General features: G+C 41.2%; 2 protein-coding genes across 2 annotated transcripts; both read left to right on the top strand.

Annotated features, from left to right (window-relative positions):
- The first annotated feature begins 9,580 nt into the window (after positions 1-9,580).
- LOC122236566 (olfactory receptor 18-like) lies at positions 9,581-10,476 on the top strand. The gene has a single exon (XM_042978106.1). The coding sequence runs from the start codon at positions 9,646-9,648 to the stop codon at positions 10,474-10,476; it is 831 nt and encodes a 276-aa protein (XP_042834040.1). The 5' UTR covers positions 9,581-9,645.
- Positions 10,477-18,314: 7,838 nt separating this feature from the next.
- Positions 18,315-19,307, top strand: LOC122234305 (olfactory receptor 7E24-like). The gene has a single exon (XM_042970188.1). The coding sequence runs from the start codon at positions 18,315-18,317 to the stop codon at positions 19,305-19,307; it is 993 nt and encodes a 330-aa protein (XP_042826122.1).
- The last annotated feature ends 227 nt before the right edge of the window (positions 19,308-19,534 follow it).

Below are 19,534 nucleotides of genomic sequence, written 5' to 3'. Positions count from 1 at the left end.
CATCAGCTCTGGCTTCACCATCAGCTGACTCATTAGCTGAGTGCACTGGGATATATTTTTATAACTTTGATGGCCTCTGATCCTTCATTTTAAGTAATATTTAGCTGGAAGCACTCTAGGATTAAAAAGACTCTAGGATTAAAAAGGGGGGGGCACCTGGGTGGCTCAGTCGGTTAAGTGTCCGACTTCGGCTCAGGTCATGATCTCGCAGTCTATGAGTTCAAGCCCCACGTCGGGCTCTGTGCTGACAGCTCAGAGCCTGGAGCTTGCTTCGCATTCTGTGTCTCCCTTTCTCTCTGTTCCTCCCCAACTCATACATGTCTCTCTCTCTCTCAAAAATAAATAAACATTAACAAAATAATTTAAAGAAAAGTAAAAATAAAAAGACAATATGCTCATGGTAAGAACTCAATAAATATAGATATCATTATCATCATTATATCCTAAGGTTGATATATTTCTTTTTTCAACTCTATTGAGATATAATTGACATACAACATTGTGTAAGTTTAAAATGTACAGTGTATTGATTTGATACACTGATATATTGCAAAGTGATTTACAACCACAGAGTTAGTTAACAATTCCATATATCACGTAAGTACCATTTCTTTTTTGTGGTGAGAACATTTAAGATCTACTCTCTCAGCAACTTTCAAGTATATGATATAGTACAGTCATCATGCTGTACATTAGATCCTCAGAATTTATTTATCTGATAGTTGAAAGTTTGTGCCCTTTGACCAACATATCCCTATTTCCCCTACCCTCTATCCCCTGGTAACCAGTTGTTTACTTTTTGTTTGTTTGAGTTTGGTTGTTTTAGATTCCACATATAAGAGAGAGTATGCAGTATTTGTCTTTCTCTGACTTATTTCACTTAGCATCATGTCCTCAAGGTCCATCTATGTTGCAAATGGCAGAATTTGCTTGTTTCTTTCTTTTTAAAAAATGTTTATTTATTTATTTTTGAGAGAGAAAGAGAGAGAGCAAGTGAGCAGGGAAGGGGCAGAGAAAGAGGAAGAGAGAGAGAGAATCCCAAGCAGGCTCCATGCTGTCATTGCAGAGCCCAACACAGGGCTTGAACACTCGAACCATGAGATCATGACCTGAGCCAAGATCAGGAGTTGGATACTTAACCCACTGAGCCGCCCAGGCACCCCAAATTTACTTCTTTCCTTTTGCTGACTAATATTCTCTTTTGTGTGTATGGATACATATTGCATCTTCTTTATCTGTTTGTCTGTTGAAAGACATTTAGATTATTTTTGTATTTTGGCTAATGTGAATAATGCTGCAATGAACATGGGAGCACAGATATCTCTTCGAGATTCTGTTTTAATTTCTTTTGAAAATATACCTGGAAGTGGGGTTGCTGGATCATATGCTGGTTCTATTTTCAATACTTTGAGACACCCACATACCATTTCCATCGTGTTTGTACTGATGAACATTCCCACAAAAGTGCACATGGGTTCCCTTTTCTCTACTTTTGCCAACATTTGTTATAGTGTCTTTGAAGACAATAATTTTAACAGGTCTGAGTTGATATCTCATTGTGGTTTCAATTTGCATTTCCCTAATGATGAGTGATGTCAAGCACTTTCATGCACCCATTGGTTATTTGTTAGTCTACTTTTAGAAAACAGCTTGCTTGGTTCCTCTGCCCATTTATAATTATTTTTTATTATTATTATTATTATTATTATTATTAGTCCTTGAGTTGTGTGAGTTCTTTATATATTTTGGATATTAACTCTTTATCAGATATATGATTTCCAAATATGTCTTCTCATTTTCCCATTCCGTGGTTGCTTTTGCATTTGTTGTTTCTTTTGCTGTGCAGAAGCTTTTTACTTTGATGTAGTCCCACTTATTTATTTTTGCTTTTGTTGCTTGTGCTTTTGGTGTCCTGTTTAGGAAATTGCTGCCAGACCAATGTGAAGGAGTTTTTTCCCCTATGTTTTCTTCTAGGAGTTTTATGTTTTCAGGTCCTCTGTTTAAATCTTTAACCCATTTCAAGTTCGTTTTTGTGAGTAGTGTAAGATAAGGGTCCAATTTTATTCCTCTGCAGGTAGTAATTTAGTTTTCCAAACTTTTTTTTTTTTTTTTTGGAGACAGAGTGTGAGTTGAGTAGGGGCAGAGAGGGAGGCAGAGAGAATCCCAAGCAGACTCTATGCTTTCAGTGCAGATCCCAACACGGGGCTCCATCTTGCAAAACATGAGCTGAAATCAAGAGTGAATCAACTAAGCCACCCAGATGCCCCTTCCCAACACTATTTTTTGAAAAGAATATCCTTTCCCCCTTGAGTGTTCTTGGTTCTCTTGTTAAATATTAGTTGACTATATATGCAGGGGTTTATTTCTGGGCTGTTGAGTCTGTACTATTGGTTTCTGTGTCTATTTTTATGCCATTACCATACCTGCTTGTGGTTGATATTGGTAGTGCTTACACTTCTTCCTTGTTTCTAGCTGCATCTATATGTGCAAGCTTTGCCATTCTCTGGGTGGGGTATACCAGAAGCAGGTCCTTTGTGCAGAGCCCTGAACCTCTGGGCAAACTGGTCACTCACCCTACTCTCCCTTTCCTTTTGAGAGGAGCTCTTCTGGCTGATGAATACCCTCTTGGTGCTGAGCAGTGCCAGCTGAGGGATGGAATGATGCAGGCAAAATGAAGCTATTCTTTCTTCCCTTTTGTGTAGTTATTCTTGTGTTAACCTTATTCTCAGGTTATTCCCTTTTGTGTGGTTAGTCACTGTTTGCTGAAGTTTCTTAAGTAGACTCCTGAGCTCTCCCAGAGGTGTTTTTGCTCATGGATGGTTAATTATTGATCTCTCAGGTGGGTGTGGCAGAGGCCAGGGTTGGTCACCATCTTGGATTAATTGATTTTTCTTTGCATCAGTTAATGATAAACCATTCTCTGAGTTACTCATCCAGAGTCCTCTGAACCAGGAGAACCACATGATAGGCTGTGGCAGGTTGTGAGGGACCAATATTTTCACACAATTTATTTTGTCACCCAGAAAAAAACCAACAGGCCATTTATTTAAAAAAATTTTTTTTAACATTTACTTATTTTTGAGAGACAGAGAGAGAGCATAAGTGGGGAAGGGGCAGAGAGAGAAGGAGACACAGAATCTGAAGCAGGCTCCAGTCTCTGAGCTGTCAGCACAGAGCCTGACGCGCGGCTTGAACTCACCAACTTCGAGGTCATGACCTGAGCTGAAGTCGGGCGCTTAACCGACTGAGCCACCCAGGTGCCCCTCAACAGGCCATTTATTTAAATATTAGTATTTGTGAACACAAAGTAATGTAAAGAAAATACATTCGAGGACAAATGAATTCTTCTCAATGTGCAGAAATGAGAAACTACCGGGGGCATTTGTTAAATTTGTGCACAGAAAGGCTCAGCTTGGTGTGATGTCAATGGAGGGACCCTGGTGGTAGAAGAGAAACTATATTAGCTTCATGTCCTGAAGCAACATGGTGGGGTCTGCAGAAATACCAAATCAGTGGCCATTTCTACTCACATGTCAGATCTTTTGCAGAGGAATTTTGTTGAGAGTCTTTTGGTGTTATGGATTGTGGGCTGTGTTGGGAAGCAGAGAGACATCTTCAGAGTCTTGTGGTATTTAAGACCAATGTCCTGAAAAAGGGTGAGACCTGCATGGTGGGTAGATTGTCATATGTTCCCAAAGACCTCCACCTCCTGGATTTATACCAATGTGGAGACTTATCCCCTGAAGTGTGTCCTGGGCCTAGTGACTTGCTTCCAACCAACACAACATGGCAACACTGATGGGATGTCACTTCTGAGATTGGGGCACAAAAAGACTCTGGCTTTCAACTTCCTGTCTGTAGTTTCCTTGTCACCTGCCTGCTTATCCTGATGGAAGCCAGCTGCTATGTTGCTTCCCCATGAAAGACCCATGTGGCAGAGAACTGAAGAATACCTCTGGCCAACAGCCCACAGGGAGTCCATCCTTCCAACAGCTATGTGAGTGCGCTTGGAAACAGGTCTTCTCCCAGTCAAACTTTGAGGGGACTGTAACTCTAGCTGGCACACTCATTGCAGTCTTGTTAGATACTCTTGTTTATTTAAGAGAAGTAGCAAGTTATAAATAAACATATAAAAATTAATAGTACTTAATATGCCAACATACATCAAAGGAACAGAAAAATTAGAACTTGGGCTGTCATTTTAATAAGGGAACAAAAACCCCTAAAAACAGGAAAAAGGAAGTTCCTCTTAGGAACATAAATTTTAACTTAGAAGATGGAAATAGCCTCTGATTCTTGTTGTAGAAAACCAAATTCTCCCTAATTTACATGACTGACATAATCGATTTGTAGATGTCAAAGTCAAAAAGCCATACATTAAATTGAAAAAAAAAGAGCCTGTATTTTATATTAAGATCTTTGAAATTAGAAGTCAGAAGGATAGTGTACAGACAGATGAGCTTTCTCCAGAGAGGAAGACGGGCCTAGACCCTTGTAACTACAGTCACTTTTCTCATTTTATTCTTCTGTTATTAGGAAGTCCTCAGAGAGTGGGATAGCATGGACCAATTTTGCTAATTATGAGCTCTGTGCATTGAGCTCTCAAGGTCATACAGGAGTAAATAATTAGCCAGTGCCTCCAGCCTTTCTGGATGGCAATTCCGTTAGGATTCATACTGTGTCTTCTCCTCCAAGAGTCATCATCTGCAGAACAAGATTCATGCGTGAGGCTGTCTTCCTGCCAGTCCTGAGCACAAAACCTCAGCCATCATTACTTACCAGGCAGGAGGGGAGGATGGATCCAAACTCCTATGTCATGACCCGGCAGAGGTATAGCACAGACCAGTGAGTGTCCAGGAAGATGGTGGATGGAAGAGGGACTGTTGGGAACTGTTTCCTCCTCAGCAAGACAAGCTGGGGCTGGCCAGATGGGAGGACAGCCATATGCAAAGTTTCAGCTCAGAGGCCTATGAAGTTGATGTTCTTTTTCCTGTTGGGAATTTCAGAATCTCATTCAGAATTCTGCTCTCCTCCAACACCATTTCTAGCTTCCATATGCCACACTCACATGAGAGCAAGAAATGGATGTCTCCAAATTGTTCCCTCAGCACTCCAAAAGGATCATGAATGTGATGACGGTAATCATGATGGTGATGAGGAGAGTAGCCATTCTACAAAACTTTATTGAGAGTCTCCATGTGCCAGGCTCTGAACTTTGTGCTATACAGCTTTTTATTTTCATGTACATAATCCTTCCCAAAACACAGCTGTACAATTGAGGAAAAGAGCACAGCATTCTTATTTATTTTCACCAAGTCCTGGGGTCAAAAGGGGTGAAGTCAGGTTTGGATCTGAGTATCAAGACTCTATTCACAAGGCACAGGGTGTGGGCAATGTCTTTCCGTACAATTTAGTTTCATGTGGCTTGTGAGCCCTTGAAATGTGAGTGGTCCAAATTGACATGTTCTGCCCATACAAGATACCAGATTTTGAAGATGTTCAAAAAAGAATGTAAAATATCTCAATGTTGTTTATTGGTGAAATTATAATATTTTTTGACATAGTTGGTGAAGTAAAATATTCAAACAAACAAACAAACAAACGAAAACCAAGCATCATCTCAACCTGCCTTTCCTTTTTCCTTCTAGGTCACTCCAGGCAGAATGTCAGCAGGAAACAACTGAGCCTCATTCATTCCTCAGCACCTACACTGTGGTTAGCATAGTGTATGTGTATGTATATGCATTATGTATATTATATATACATATAATATATATAATATTGATTACCCTTTGTTAGTTCACAGGAACACATTGTAGTCAATATGGCTTCCACACACTAGAGGCTTTCCTAAGTTTTCTTTTCTTCCAGGGATGTCCTGTATGACAAATGAATGAGATTCAGTGGTTTCCTCCAAGCACTCTTCCAGAGTGACAAATCAAATTAACCAAACCCTGAGGAAGGGGCCATGGGAACCCCTGGTTTGTAGCCAAATCAGTCAGAAATTGGCCAGAACATGACGGACATACTACTCTCAACTGGCATCTGAAGTGGGGTGGGAGCAGTCTTGTGACACTGAGCCCTTATCCTCTGGGATCTGACACTCCAGGCAGATAGTGTCAGAACTGAGTTAAACTGTAGGACATTCAGCTCTTGTAGAGAATTGCTTAGTGTGGGGGGAAAGTATTCTGTGTAAAATAATGGAGAATTGGAGGAGGTGAAAAGGTGCGTGGGTTTTTCCTATACAGTGCCAAAGACTTAATTCAACTTTAGTTTACTACTCATAGGGTCAGAGTGTTCATGCCCATTGTGGGACCTTTGAGGGCAAGGCAATAGTTTTAATGGTGAAGGTGAAGCATACATGTTTGTTCACTGTTCTTATGTTCAAGAACCTCCTCCCCAAGATTCTAGAGGGCACGTTGTTTAAATTTAATGGGATCCCAAGAAATGACTGTAACCTGAACCCCTGTATTGATTGCGAACATGAAGTTTGCCAACTGGTGCATTTCAGCAGATATTAAAGTTAATTCAGAACCTGTGTGAAGAGATGCAAAGCCAATCAGCACCTTTTTATTTTTTGTTCTATAAAGTATTTTAGTACATTTCAGATTTCTAATTGGATCAAATTGTATACCTGTTCTATTTTTTGTCTCCTTCCCCATATGCAAGTTTCTTTCTTTCTCTTCTTTTTTTTTTCCTTTATTTTTAAACACTGTATATATTTCAAAGGAGGTCCTCTCCATCCTGCTCATATTTGTAAATTTCTTTCTCCAGAGAGCCTCAAGCCAGGATCTTCATGATGAGGGGCCTCTTCCATGATGATGATTGTTTTATAGGGTTTATATACCCCATGCCTAAGCCAGGTCTACACTAACCTCTTTACTGTGCTACAGGGATGCTATGGATGTTTCTCCCATTAACCCTGAGGGTCTGGATCTTTGTTGTGACAAAGGCATGGGCAACAGGAACAGCAGAGGTATTGAAAGGTCACAGCCTGTTTTTAGGAGTGCAGACTTCATATGACACACGATGGCTGCTTTTCTTCTCCTTCTCCTTCCTTCCCCTCCCCTCTCCCCTTCTTCCTTTATTTCCCTCCCTATGTCTCTCTTTCCCTCTCTATCTCTCCAATGACACTTCCATGTACAACCACCCAATGGACCTAGATCTTGCACAGGGTGTACTCTTTCCCTTGAGCACCCATAGAGGCCAATGCTGGTTTGAAACACACAACAGTCAGGGTAAGAGCCTTTCCTCAACCCTAATGTCAGTCACAGCTTCATTCTAAGACATGGATAGGTCTGCGCCAAGACACAAGACCCAGGGCCACATTAAGAAAAGACCCAATCCTGGGGCACCTGGGTGATTCAGTCGGTTGAGCGTCCATCTGACTTAGGCTCAGGTCATGATTTTGTGCTTGGTGAGTTCGAGCCCCACATCAGGTTCACTGCTGTCAGCCTGTCAGCACAGAGCATGCTTCAGATCCTCTGTCCCCCTCTCTCTACCCCTCCCCCACTTGTGCTAGCTCCCCTCGCAAAGATAAATGTTAAAAGAAAAAGACCCCATCCCATACTCTTGTGTCTAACAGCCAAGTGATTATTGACACTTCTAAATGAGGTCATTTGGATCTATAAGAAAGGATTGGAAGGGCTCAAGAAATGCATCACAGTGCAGCACAGTCCAGAGTGCATGCTTGCCATGAGGCAGCAGAGCCAGTGAGCAAGCCAGACCAAGAGAAGAAAGACCTCGTCTGGTGGTGGTCACTGCCTCATGCCCTAGTCACTGCATCAATAGGACACTGCAGAAATAGGATTGACTCCTATTCAAACTTTGGCTTGGATGTTGAGGCTGATAATGCCACACATACAAGAGGTTATAAAACGTTTTATTCTTCATAAAGATCTCCCTTTAGGGAAAGCATAGCAGGCTTTCTAAACTGGTCTGAAATGGCACAAGATGGTATATATATATATATATATATATATATATATATATATATATATATACACACACAATGGAGTATTACTCGGCAATCAAAAAGAATGAAATCTTGCCATTTGCAACTACGTGGATGGAACTGGAGGGTATTATGCTAAATGAAATTAGTCAGTGAGAGAAAGACAAAAATCATATGACTTTACTCATATGAGGACTTTAAGAGACAAAACAGATGGACATAAGGGAAAGGAAACAAAAATAATCTAAAAACAGGAGGGGGACAAAACAGAAGAGGCTCATAAATATGGAGAACAAACTGAGGGTTACTGGAGGGGTTGTGGGAAGGGGGATGGGTCAGAGGCACTAAGGAATCTACTCCTGAAATCACTGTTGCACTATATGCTAATTTGGATGTAAATTTAAAAAAAATGAAATGGCACAAAAGTTCAAGGAAAGTGATTGGCTTGGATTTTGTATTGTGGCTATGGTGTGAGTTCAGAGAGAGAGAGTTCCTGCATATGTGCTTGTGAGGTTTGAATGTTTCACTGTCTCTAAAGGAGGGAGCACCCAGGCTGCCTGGCTTGCTTCTTTTGTTGTTTGTTTTTTGAGATAAATTGACATATAACATATTAGGGTCAAGTATACAACATAATGATTCAAAATTTATACATATTACAAAAGGATCTCTACGGTCTAGTTAGCTTCCATCACATACATAGTTCCAATTTTTTTTTGAGAGAGAGAGAGAAAGAGAGAGCAGGCAGGCAAGGGAGGGTCAGAGGGAGAGAAAGGATCTTAAGCAGGCTCTATACTCAATGCAGAGCTGGATGCAGAGCTTGATCCCATGACTCTGGGATCATGACCTGAGCCGAAATTAAGGGTTGGGTGCTCAGCCGACTGTGCCACTCAGGTGCCCTGCAAATTTTTTTTTCTTGTAATGAGAACTTTTAAGATCTACTCTTAACCGCTTTCAAATATGAAACACGGTATTATTAACTATAGTTAACATGCTGTACATCACATCCTTAGAACTCACTTATAACTGGAGGACCCGGGTTTTTTTTTACCAGCTAGCTCAGGTGTTGGGCAGATGGGGTAAAGAGAGCCTTAACCACCATTTGCAGTCAAATATCACCACAATATATGGAGTCAGACACTTTATTACATAGTTCTTTAGGGTGTTTGTAATTTCTCTGCATTTAGATGAAATAACGTACTTTTGACTGCTAATTAGTGCCCTTAGATTAGAACAATCTTTTAAGGGAGAATGACATTTCTTATTCCTTTTGTTTCCTTTAGGAGGGTACTGATATGTTAGTGTGTTTATGGAATTTTAAATCTGTAAGTATCCTTGGCATCTCTAATTTCTTTAGCTCCATCTTTCCAAAGTGGGTGCACATAGAAACAGGTGAATGGAGCAAAGGACAATGAGAAAAGAGTTGTAGGAAGAATATGTTGTCACAACTGAGAAGTGTTGCTAAATTTCCCTCAAGTGTGAATACTTTATTTGTGAATTGCATGCATCCAAAGTATAGCCACACTGATGGATTCCTGTATACTTGTTTCTGTTATGTAAACTGTCCTTTATTTTCCAAAAGCTGTCTCTGCTCTGTGGAACCAGATAATCTAACAGATGTGTTGGAGTTCCTCCTCCTGGGGTTCTCAGATGATCCAGAACGGCAGCCTCTAACCTTCAGCCTGTTCCTGTCCATGTATGTGGTCACCATGCTAGGGAATCTGCTCATCATCCTGGCTGTCAGCTCTGACTCCCACCTCCACACTCCCATGTACGTCTTCCTTTCCATCCTGTCCGTGGCTGACATCGGTTTCACATCTACCACAGTCCCAAAGGTGATTTTGGACATTCAGACTCATAACCGAGTGACCTCCCATGCGGGCTGCCTGATTCAGTTGTCTTTTTTTTATCTTTTTGGCTGTTTGGACAGTGTACTCTTAACCGTGATGGCCTATGATCGGTTTGTAGCTATTTGCTATCCTCTGTACTACCCAGTCATCATGAACCCCCGCCTCTGTCGCCTGCTGATTCTGGTGTCTTTTTTGATCAGCCTTCTGGACTCTCAGCTGCAATGCCTCATTGTGTCACAACTTACCTTCTGCACAAACGTGGAAATTCCCCATTTCTTCTGTGACCCTCCTCAACTCCTCAAGCTTTCCTGTAATGATACTTCCACCAATAAAATATTCATGTATTTTATTGGTGGCATCTTTGGTGGTATTCCAGTCTCAGGGATCCTTTTCTCTTATACACGAATTCTTTCCTCCGTTCTGAGAGTCCCGTCAACAGGTGGGAAGTACAAAGCCTTCTCCACCTGTGGCTCTCACCTGTCGGTTGTTTGCTTATATTATGGAACAGGTCTTGGGGTGTACCTGGGATCGACTGTCTCACATTCTCCCAGGAAGGATGCAGTGGCCTCCGTGATGTATGCTGTGGTTGCTCCCATGCTGAATCCCTTCATTTACAGCCTCAGGAACAGGGACATCAAGAGGGCCTTGCAGAGGCTCCTTAACAGAACAGCCTAGTCTTAATACTTGGGCTTTCTTGTGTGTGTGTGCCTATTGATCAGAAATGATTGCCAAACCAAACATATGGAATTGGCAAGCATGTCTCTTTGGCCACATTTTTTGTAGGTCGTGGTCCATTCCTCTTGATTTGTCATTTCTAAATATTGCTTATCTTGGCACCCTTTTGATGGAATTATGGGAGTATTCCAGGATGCTATGCATCCCAATATCACTGCACAATTGAATCTCTTTATACCTATGGAATCTTCTGATTGGTCACCTATGACCTGAGCTTCCTGTAGAAATTCACAACTCCATTTTCAAATAGATACACAATTCTCAGCCATTTTCACCATAATGTCTATTATCCATAAAAGTTTGGCTTTGGTCAAATCTGTTTATCCAGGTTGTGTGAGAGAATGTATGTCACTGGTCCATAATCTTGGCTTCCTTTTGGAATATCTGATAAGCCTTTTAAAATCCTCATACTATGGAGTGCCTGGTAGACTCAATCAGAAGAGTGAGCAACTCTTGATCTTGAGGTTGTAAGTTCGAGCCTCACATTGGGTGTAGAGGTTACCTAAAACTAAAATCTTGGGGCCCCTAGGTGGCTCAGTCCACTGAGTCCAACTCGTGATTTTGGCTCAGGTAGCGTTCTTAGGTTTCATGAGATTGAGCCCTGCACTGGGCTCTATGCTGACAGAAAGGAGCCTGCCTGGGATTCTCTCTCTCTCTCTCTCTCTCTCAAAAATAAATAAATAAAGTGTAAAAAATCTTTAAAAATATCCTCATGCCTGAGTCCCACCATTATAGATTAAGATTCAATTGGACTGGAGAGTGAAAAGAATGTGAACAGTTTTTTTCTTTTTCTTTTTTAACAGCTCCTCAGGTGGGGCTAACGTGCAGCTAATTTGGAGGCCTATGGGATTTTGTCAGACCTTTCATTCAAAGATGATTTACATGTGTTGGGTCCTTCGCTGTACATGGCCAGATCCTGGACATTTCCAAGTGATCAGAGCTTGTAAAGGAGGAGATATGAGCTTTCCATAGCTCATATCCAATAGAGGAGATACGAGTTTTCCATAGCCATAACCAATATGCTTTTTTCCTTCATATGCCTGGTAATATTTTTTTACATGTCTTCTTCCTCCATACTCTACAGCTGGCTAACTGTGCTGAATAGCTGAATATTATGCTCTTGTTCTCTGCTCCAGACTTACCCTTCTCTACGTTAAGTTGTGATGCTGTGGTAGGGGCTAGGGACCTTTCAACCACTGCTCTAATTTTCCATCTGTCTTTTCTTTACGTTCTTCCAATAATGGTGATCAATGTCACATGCACTAATCCCCAACCTTTTCCCCATACTTCCTAGCCCATGCTGTTATCACTACATCCTGCGGCTACTGCTCTGTTGCCATGTTTTTCCTTTTGTGTCTTTCACTTTTCAATAAGTATTTAATCATAACTACATTAAATTACCTTCATTACAATAACTAGTGCAGGTTTTTTCTTGATTGAACTCTGGTAAATCGTAATGTGGGGAATAAAGCTACATTTTGAGATGCGATGGGAAGAATGCAAGTGGGTGAGGATGAAAAGGTGAGTGTAGTGATGTGTCTTGGTCAAGGGTATACAACTGAGGTTTCAAGTAGTGGTGATATTTCCAGTGGGTTTGATTGTGCCTGTAGGTTGTAAATCACCTAAGTCTTTGTGGATAAATGTAACTGTATCTTCATTGTCATTACTCAAGGATAGCAAAGGACCGTGTCCTCAGCAAAAGGCAGATCTTCCCTTTCACTAGTAACCACCTTATTAGGATTCCATCTTGTCACCATGCTTCCTTCTCTTCTATCATGACCACTTCTATCATGACGGGTTCTTCTCTCTTCTGCTACACTCCTGGGAACCCGTGTTCGTATCAATCTTTCCTTTACAGGTGGTACATACAGATAGTTTCTGAGGTAGAAATTTGGGGGCTTTCTGAAAAGCCTTCTGATAATTGCTTTCATTTGCTCTGCCTCTACACTAAGCCAATGGCCTACCAGCTTCACTGGCAATGAACCTAGCATTGGATTAGCTCTTCCTGCTACAAAGTGACTACAGTTTAATACTAAATTTTCCTCTTGTTCAAGCATTATAAAACATCTCAGTATGCATACTTCCTTCTCCAACCCTTCTCTATATTCCTGTCATTTGGTCCTTTGCACACTCTAAAATTTTCCTCTGCCATTTATGCACACACAAACATGATTAGCACACTTCCTTTCATATCCAATTAATTTGGTAATTATTGAGGTTTTCTTTGTATCAGTAAATGAGAAATCAATCTCTGAGCTCATCTTCCAGTCAAGCCTTGAGAGGACTACATCCCTGGCCCACATTTTGAATGTAGAGATCTCTGAGAGCTCCTGAAGTATTTAAGCAAACTATCAAGTCACCGGATAAATATGTAAAGATAAACAGTTGTCTAATATAACAATGTATATGGCTAGATGGTAAATTTAGAACCTGGACAGTCATGCAAAACATCAAAACCCAGACATCTCCAGTGTATAAAATTCCAAACCCCAAACCAGATCTATAGAAAGAAAAATAGAAAGTTCTCCTTAGAGACATAAATTTTCAGTGAGAAAATAGAAATACTATCAGATTCTTGGTAGGAGAAATAGAAGTAGTAGATTAGAAGACCTAATTCTCTCTAAATTATGATTAAGTCAATGGCTTCACAGATACAAAAGTCATAAGGTGCTTTCTCTAGTTGGAAAAAAAATGTGTCTGAATTTTATGGTTAAGTATGTAACTTGGAAGTCAGAAGTGAGGAGTAGAGGTCAGCTTCTTCCTGAGAAGAGGAGGGGTCTTGACACCCCGTCCCCAACCCCCTGCAACCTCGGTACGTTCACTTTTTTCCTTTTCCTCTTCCATTAGTAATAGAATGTCCTTAGAGATTGGGAGAACATGGACCAATTTGGCTAATTATGTGCCATGTGCTTTGAGCCCTCAAGGTCAAACAGCTGTAAACAATCAGCCCGTGCTTTCCAGCCCTTTAGTGGCCAGTTCCCGTTAAGTGGGCTCCATACATGTCTCTCCTCCTCCCAGAGTTGTCTGCTCCAGGAGACCCATAGCTGCATCTGTGTTCCTGCCAGTCCTGGAAACAAAGCCTCTGTCCTCATCCAGTTCCAGGTAGGGGAGTGGCAGTGGGATCTGCGTTCCTCAGACCTGCTCCAGCAGAGACACAGCACAGTCCAGGAGTAGTAAGTGCAGTGGGAGAGACTGAAGGCAGAAGGGACTGGAAGAGCATTGTTTCCTCCTCATCAAGACAACTAGAGCGGTTGGAATAGCCAGACATGAGGGGACCAAAATGGAAAGATTCAACTCACAGCCCTATAAAGACTTAATGTGATTGGTTTTGGTGCGGATCCAAGAACTCTTATTTAGATTTCTATTTTTGCCCCCATGTTATTTCTGTGTCCCGTGGGCATCTTCCCCATCAGAGCAGGAAATTGGTCCTTCTTAACTGCCCACAAGTCCTGCAAATGATCACGAAGGTGATGATGACGGTGATGATGACAATGATGACAGTAACCAGAATGTTACAAACTTTTACCTTGGGACTCCGAGTTTCAGGCACTGAGTTAAGTTTTCTATGTAGCTTGCTACCTTTTATCTGCATTACCATCCCCAACAGACAACAACATGCATTATCATCATTTCAGAGATAAGGAGAGGAGCACAGCATTCTCTTTCACTTCCTGATTTTATTTATTTTTTGTGTCCAACCGACTTTTATTTTTAAGGCTTAATTTAAATTCCAGTTAGTGATCATAGTTAACATAATATTCATTTTAGGTGTACTGTATAATGATTCCACAATTTCATATGTTACCTAATGCTCATCGTGACAAGTGCTCTCCTTAATGCCCATGACCCATTTCACTCATCCCCCCAACCACCTCCCTTCTAGTTTTTTCTCTATAGTTAAGAGTCTGTTTCTTGGCTTGCCTCTGTCTCTTTTCTGCCCCTTTCCTTGTTTGTTTTGTTTCTTAAATTCCACATAGGAGTGAAAGCATATTATATTTGTCTTTCTCTCACTGACTTATGTCTACTTAGCATAATGCTCTAGCTCCATCCATGTTGTTGCAAATGGCAAGATTTCATTCTTTTTTATGGCTGAGAAATACACACACACACACACACACACACACACACACAAACATATATGTAATATCTATCTCACGACTTTTTTATCCATTCATCAATTGATGGACACTTGGGCTGTTTCTATAACTATTATTGTAGATAATAATGCCATAGCTATCAGAGTGCATGTATCCCTCTGAATTAGTATTTTTATATTCTTTGGGTAAATATCTAGTAATGCAGTTGCTGGATCATAGGGTAGTTCTATATTTAATTTTTTGAGGGATCTCCATACTATTCTCCAGAGTGGCTACACCAGCAGTGAAGAGTGTTCCCTTTTCTCCACATCCTTCCCAACACCTGGTGTTTCCTGTGTTGCTAATTTTAGCCATTCTGACAGGTGTTGAATGGTATCTCATGGTGGTTTTGATTTGTATTTCCCTGATGATGAGTGATGTTGAGCATCTTCTCACATGTCTGTATGTCTTTTTTGGAAAGATTGTTTCTTTGCTATGCATAAAGTTTTTAAGTTTTACCAGGTCCTGGAATAGATAGGGATGAAGTCATGTTTAGATGCAGACAGTGAGACTGTTCACAGGACACCTAGACTGTATTCACTCCTGCTTATCCAACCTGCCTGTCTTTTTCCCGTTACTCCAGGAAGAGACTCCTGCTCTCTGTGCTCTTTCCTTTGGGGGTTCATGGTTGAAGACACCAGAGAGCAGTGGTGTCACCAGCTGCATCAACTATAGAAAAGATAGTTGAGATGAAGGTAGAGATCATATAAACAGTCCGCTCATGGGGCACCTGGATGTCTCGGTCAGCGAAGCGTCAGACTCTGGCTCAGGTCATGATCTCAGGACTCATGAGTTTGAGTCCCACATTGGGCTCTGGGCTAACAGCTCAGAGCCTGGAGTCTGCTTCGAATTCTGTGTCTCCGTCTCTATATTTTTTCCCCACTCGCACTCTGTCTTCCGCTCTGAAAAATACATAAACATTAAAAAAAAAAAAAAAAGAACTCATGACTGTTCAGAGAAGCTCTCTCTTGCCCCTTCCTGGATTTTGCTTCACACTCCACTTTCTCTTCCATTTTTGTAATTTCGGCCCTCTTGATCTCTAAGGGGATAGAGTCAGTATGTTAGATCCCATTCTTAAGAAATAAAGAGTTCAGGGGTGCCTGAGTGGCTAAGTCGGTTGAGCGTCTGACTCTTGATTTTCGCTCAGGTCATGATCCCAGAATAGTGGGATTGAGCCCCACATTGGGCTCAACACTGGGCATGCAGCCTGCTTTGGATTCTCTCTCTCCCTTTTTCTGTCCCTCTCCCCTGCATGCTTCTCTCTCTCTCCAAAAAACAAACAAACAAACAACAACAACAACAACAACAACAACAAAACAGAAAGAAACAGTTCAAAGGTATATCTTAGCGATTTTGGAAACGACCTCTGGACTTCTCCTTAAATGCTCTGAAGTTCATGGAAACAGGGACCCACCATTGAATTTTGAACCTTATCTGCTCTACTTTTTTATCTGTATGGGACTGGGCAAGCTCTTGATATCTTTGATCTGGTTTATACAACTGCACTGAGTAAGAATTAACATGAGCACTGTACGTGTGACTAAATATGTGATGAATGCATATAGTAAGGGCAAGGTAAATTTTAGGTATTATTAACATTGTTTTTACTGTCGTTCTCAAGGCTAAGCACCATCTATCCAACTAAATATCCTGTGATTGGAAGTTTTGGGTTTCCTGAGATCCCGAGAGAACATTTTTGTTGTTGTTGTTGTTCTTATGCAGGTAGGTACTGAGTGTTTGGAGGGAAACGACTGAATCACATTCATTTCTGATTTCCCAGAGTCTATACTTTGCTTGGCACAGAGTGGTGACAAGGGCAACAGTGATCGCTGTTCAATATTGAATAGACCCTACATTGGTTCTCAGAAACAGAGCATAGACAATATGCCTTCAATGCTCTCTCTGCGTGCTTCTCTTCCTTCCAGTACAAACCTCTGTTAGGTGCCACATGGGTACATGGGTACTGTTCTCCCCATTTCTAGGTGATACCTAGAGGGATACCAGCACGGAGAGGTTGAGAGCTTGCAAATACTCCAGATTTAGTATGTGACAGATGTGAGACTCAAAGTCCTGATTCCCATCCCAAGACTCGGTGCACTCCACCAGTGTGGAATGATTTCTTCAGTTTCACACATGCTTTTGTCCCAGATGAGAAAACAGAAGGAGGATGACCAATTCCTTCTCTTGAGATTTTGTGACTTCATCTGTGAATTAGGGAAATGGGCCAAATGGTTTATGGGGGCCTTTACTATATGAATATTATAGATCATAGGATTTTTTATGAGGAGTAATGCATTTGGCAGCCTATTTTGGAGATCTGTGATTTGGAAATATTATTCCCTAGACAAAAATAGAATTTTCATGTGGATCTACTATGAAAGAGCATGGCAACACAGACTTCAGACATCTTTCCAGTTCTATACCTTGACAATAAAAGCATGAAGTTGCTTTTGTCTACGTTTTCTATTAGGAAAATAAAGATAGATAATTAATAGTACAATTGTACATGTATTGATTTTTACAATTCTTCACCTTTCTGCTTATATGGTACAGAAATTCTTGTATAATATGGAAGTGTGCAGAATTTTATTAGGAATATTATAATAAGAAATGGAAAAATAAAATAAAGTCATCCATCAGGTAATACTATGCATCTTTTGAAGTGCTTGAAATAGATGTGTGTACTTCACAGAGACACTTAAAGCACATTATTGTGGTGAGAATGAAGAAAGCAATGTGAGCATTATTATAGTATTAAGTAAGGTTTCTTTTAAACTTTATTTGTTTTTGAGCTTTATTTGTTTTTGAGAGAGATAGAGCACAGGTCGGGGAGGGGCTGAGAGAGAGGGAGACACAAAATCTGAAGCAGGCTCCAGGCTCTGAGCTGTCAGCACAGAGCCTGACGCGGGGCTCGAACTCACAAACCACGAGATCATGACCTGAGCCGAAGTCAGACGCTCGATCGAGTGAGCCACCCAGGCACCCCAGTATTAAGTAAGTTTTTAAGAAAACTGTTCATGAATACATCAGTACTAATATTATGAACACATTGAAAGGAAAATATACTGCCACATTCGTGACAGTGTTTGCCTTTGGGCAGCTGAAGTGAAGAGGGCAATGGGATCATGCAGGGATAGCAAGAAAACTCAACTTTTCCTGGCCACAAATATGAGTTCCAAAACAAGTATAACTAAATATTTCTCTTTTTAAAGTTTATTTATTTATTTTGAGAGAGAGAAAGAAAGTACAAGCAAGGGAGGGGCAGAGTGAGAGGGAGAGAGAGAAGCCCAAGCAGGCTCTATGCTGTCAGTACAGAGCCTGATGAGGGGCTTGAACCCACAAACCATGAGATCATAACCTGAGCTGAAATCATGAGTCAGATGCTTAACCAACTGAGCCACCCAGGCGCCCCTAAATATTTCTATGTTTATATATTTAGATGCTTGTCTAACATTCTTTGGCTCAATGTCTTCATGATGGGTATATGTAGAAACAGGTAAATTGCCAAGACACCAATAAGGAAAGAGTTCTAAGAAGAGTTTACAATGGAGAAATGTTGCTGAAGGTAACAGGAGGTAGGATCCTCAAGTGTGAATGTGTTATTTATGAATTGCTTGAATCTAAATATTCACACTTAGCTGGATGTCTCTACACTTGTTTTGTTTATTCAACTCTCTCTTCTTTTTCAAGAGGTGTCCCATCTTCATGGAACCACAGAATCTAACTGGTGTCTCAGAATTCTTCCTCATGGGACTCTCAGATGACCTGAAACTACAGCCCCTTCTCTTTGGGCTGTTCCTGTCCATGTACCTGGTCACTGTGCTGGGGAACCTGCTCATCATCCTGGCTGTCAGCTCTGACCCCCACCTCTACACACCCATGTACTTCTTCCTTTCCAACCTGTCCTTGGCTGACATTGGCTTCAGCACCACTACGATCCCCAAGATGCTGTTGAACATTCAAACACACAGTAGATCTATCACCTATGCAGACTGCCTAACTCAGGTATCCTTTTATTTCCTATTTGGATGTTTGGACAATCTACTCCTGGCTGTGATGGCATATGACCGGTTTGTGGCCATTTGTCACCCCCTGCACTACCCAGTCATCATGAACCCATGCCTCTGTGGCTTTTTGGTCCTCGTGTCATTTTTCAGCAGCCTTTTGGACTCTCAGATTCACTATTTGATGGTGTCACAACTTACCTTCTGCACAAGTGTGGAAATTCATCATTTCTTTTGTGATGCACCTCAACTTCTCCACCTTGCCTGTTCTGATACGTCCATCAATACCATACTAATGTATTTCATGGGGGCCATTTTTGGTGGCGTTCCACTCTCAGGGATCCTTTGCTCTTATACTCGAATTGTTTCCTCCATTCTGAGAGTCCCATCAACAGGCGGGAAGTACAAAGCCTTTTCTACCTGTGGCTCTCACCTATCAGTTGTTTGCTTGTTTTACGGAACAGGTCTTGGGGTATACCTCAGTTCATCTGTCTCCCCCTCCCCTAGGAAGGGTGCGGTGGTGTCGGTGATGTACCTTGTGGTCACCCCAATGCTGAACCCCTTCATCTACAGCCTGAGAAACAAGGATATCAAGAGAGCACTGTGGGGGATTATCAGCAGGACAGACTAATCTCAGCATGTGTCTTATCCTTTTCGGTTCATTGCACTGCAAAATGCAGCAAATCAAACATGCACAAGACATTCTGGATGTGCAGTCACACGGTATAGGTACCTATATGGATCTCTGGTTTTTGCTTACACAATTTTTCCTCTTAGCATAGCTCTAATGGAATTGGGAGATTATTTTGGGCTCCCCACTTAAATTATAACCTCTGCAGGATTATGTATATATCCATA

This window comes from Panthera tigris, chromosome A2, assembly GCF_018350195.1.
Source record: "Panthera tigris isolate Pti1 chromosome A2, P.tigris_Pti1_mat1.1, whole genome shotgun sequence".
Classification (NCBI taxonomy): domain Eukaryota; kingdom Metazoa; phylum Chordata; class Mammalia; order Carnivora; family Felidae; genus Panthera; species Panthera tigris.
The sequence above is the reverse complement of the archived record's forward strand: the minus strand, read 5'-3'. Positions and strand labels throughout refer to the sequence as shown.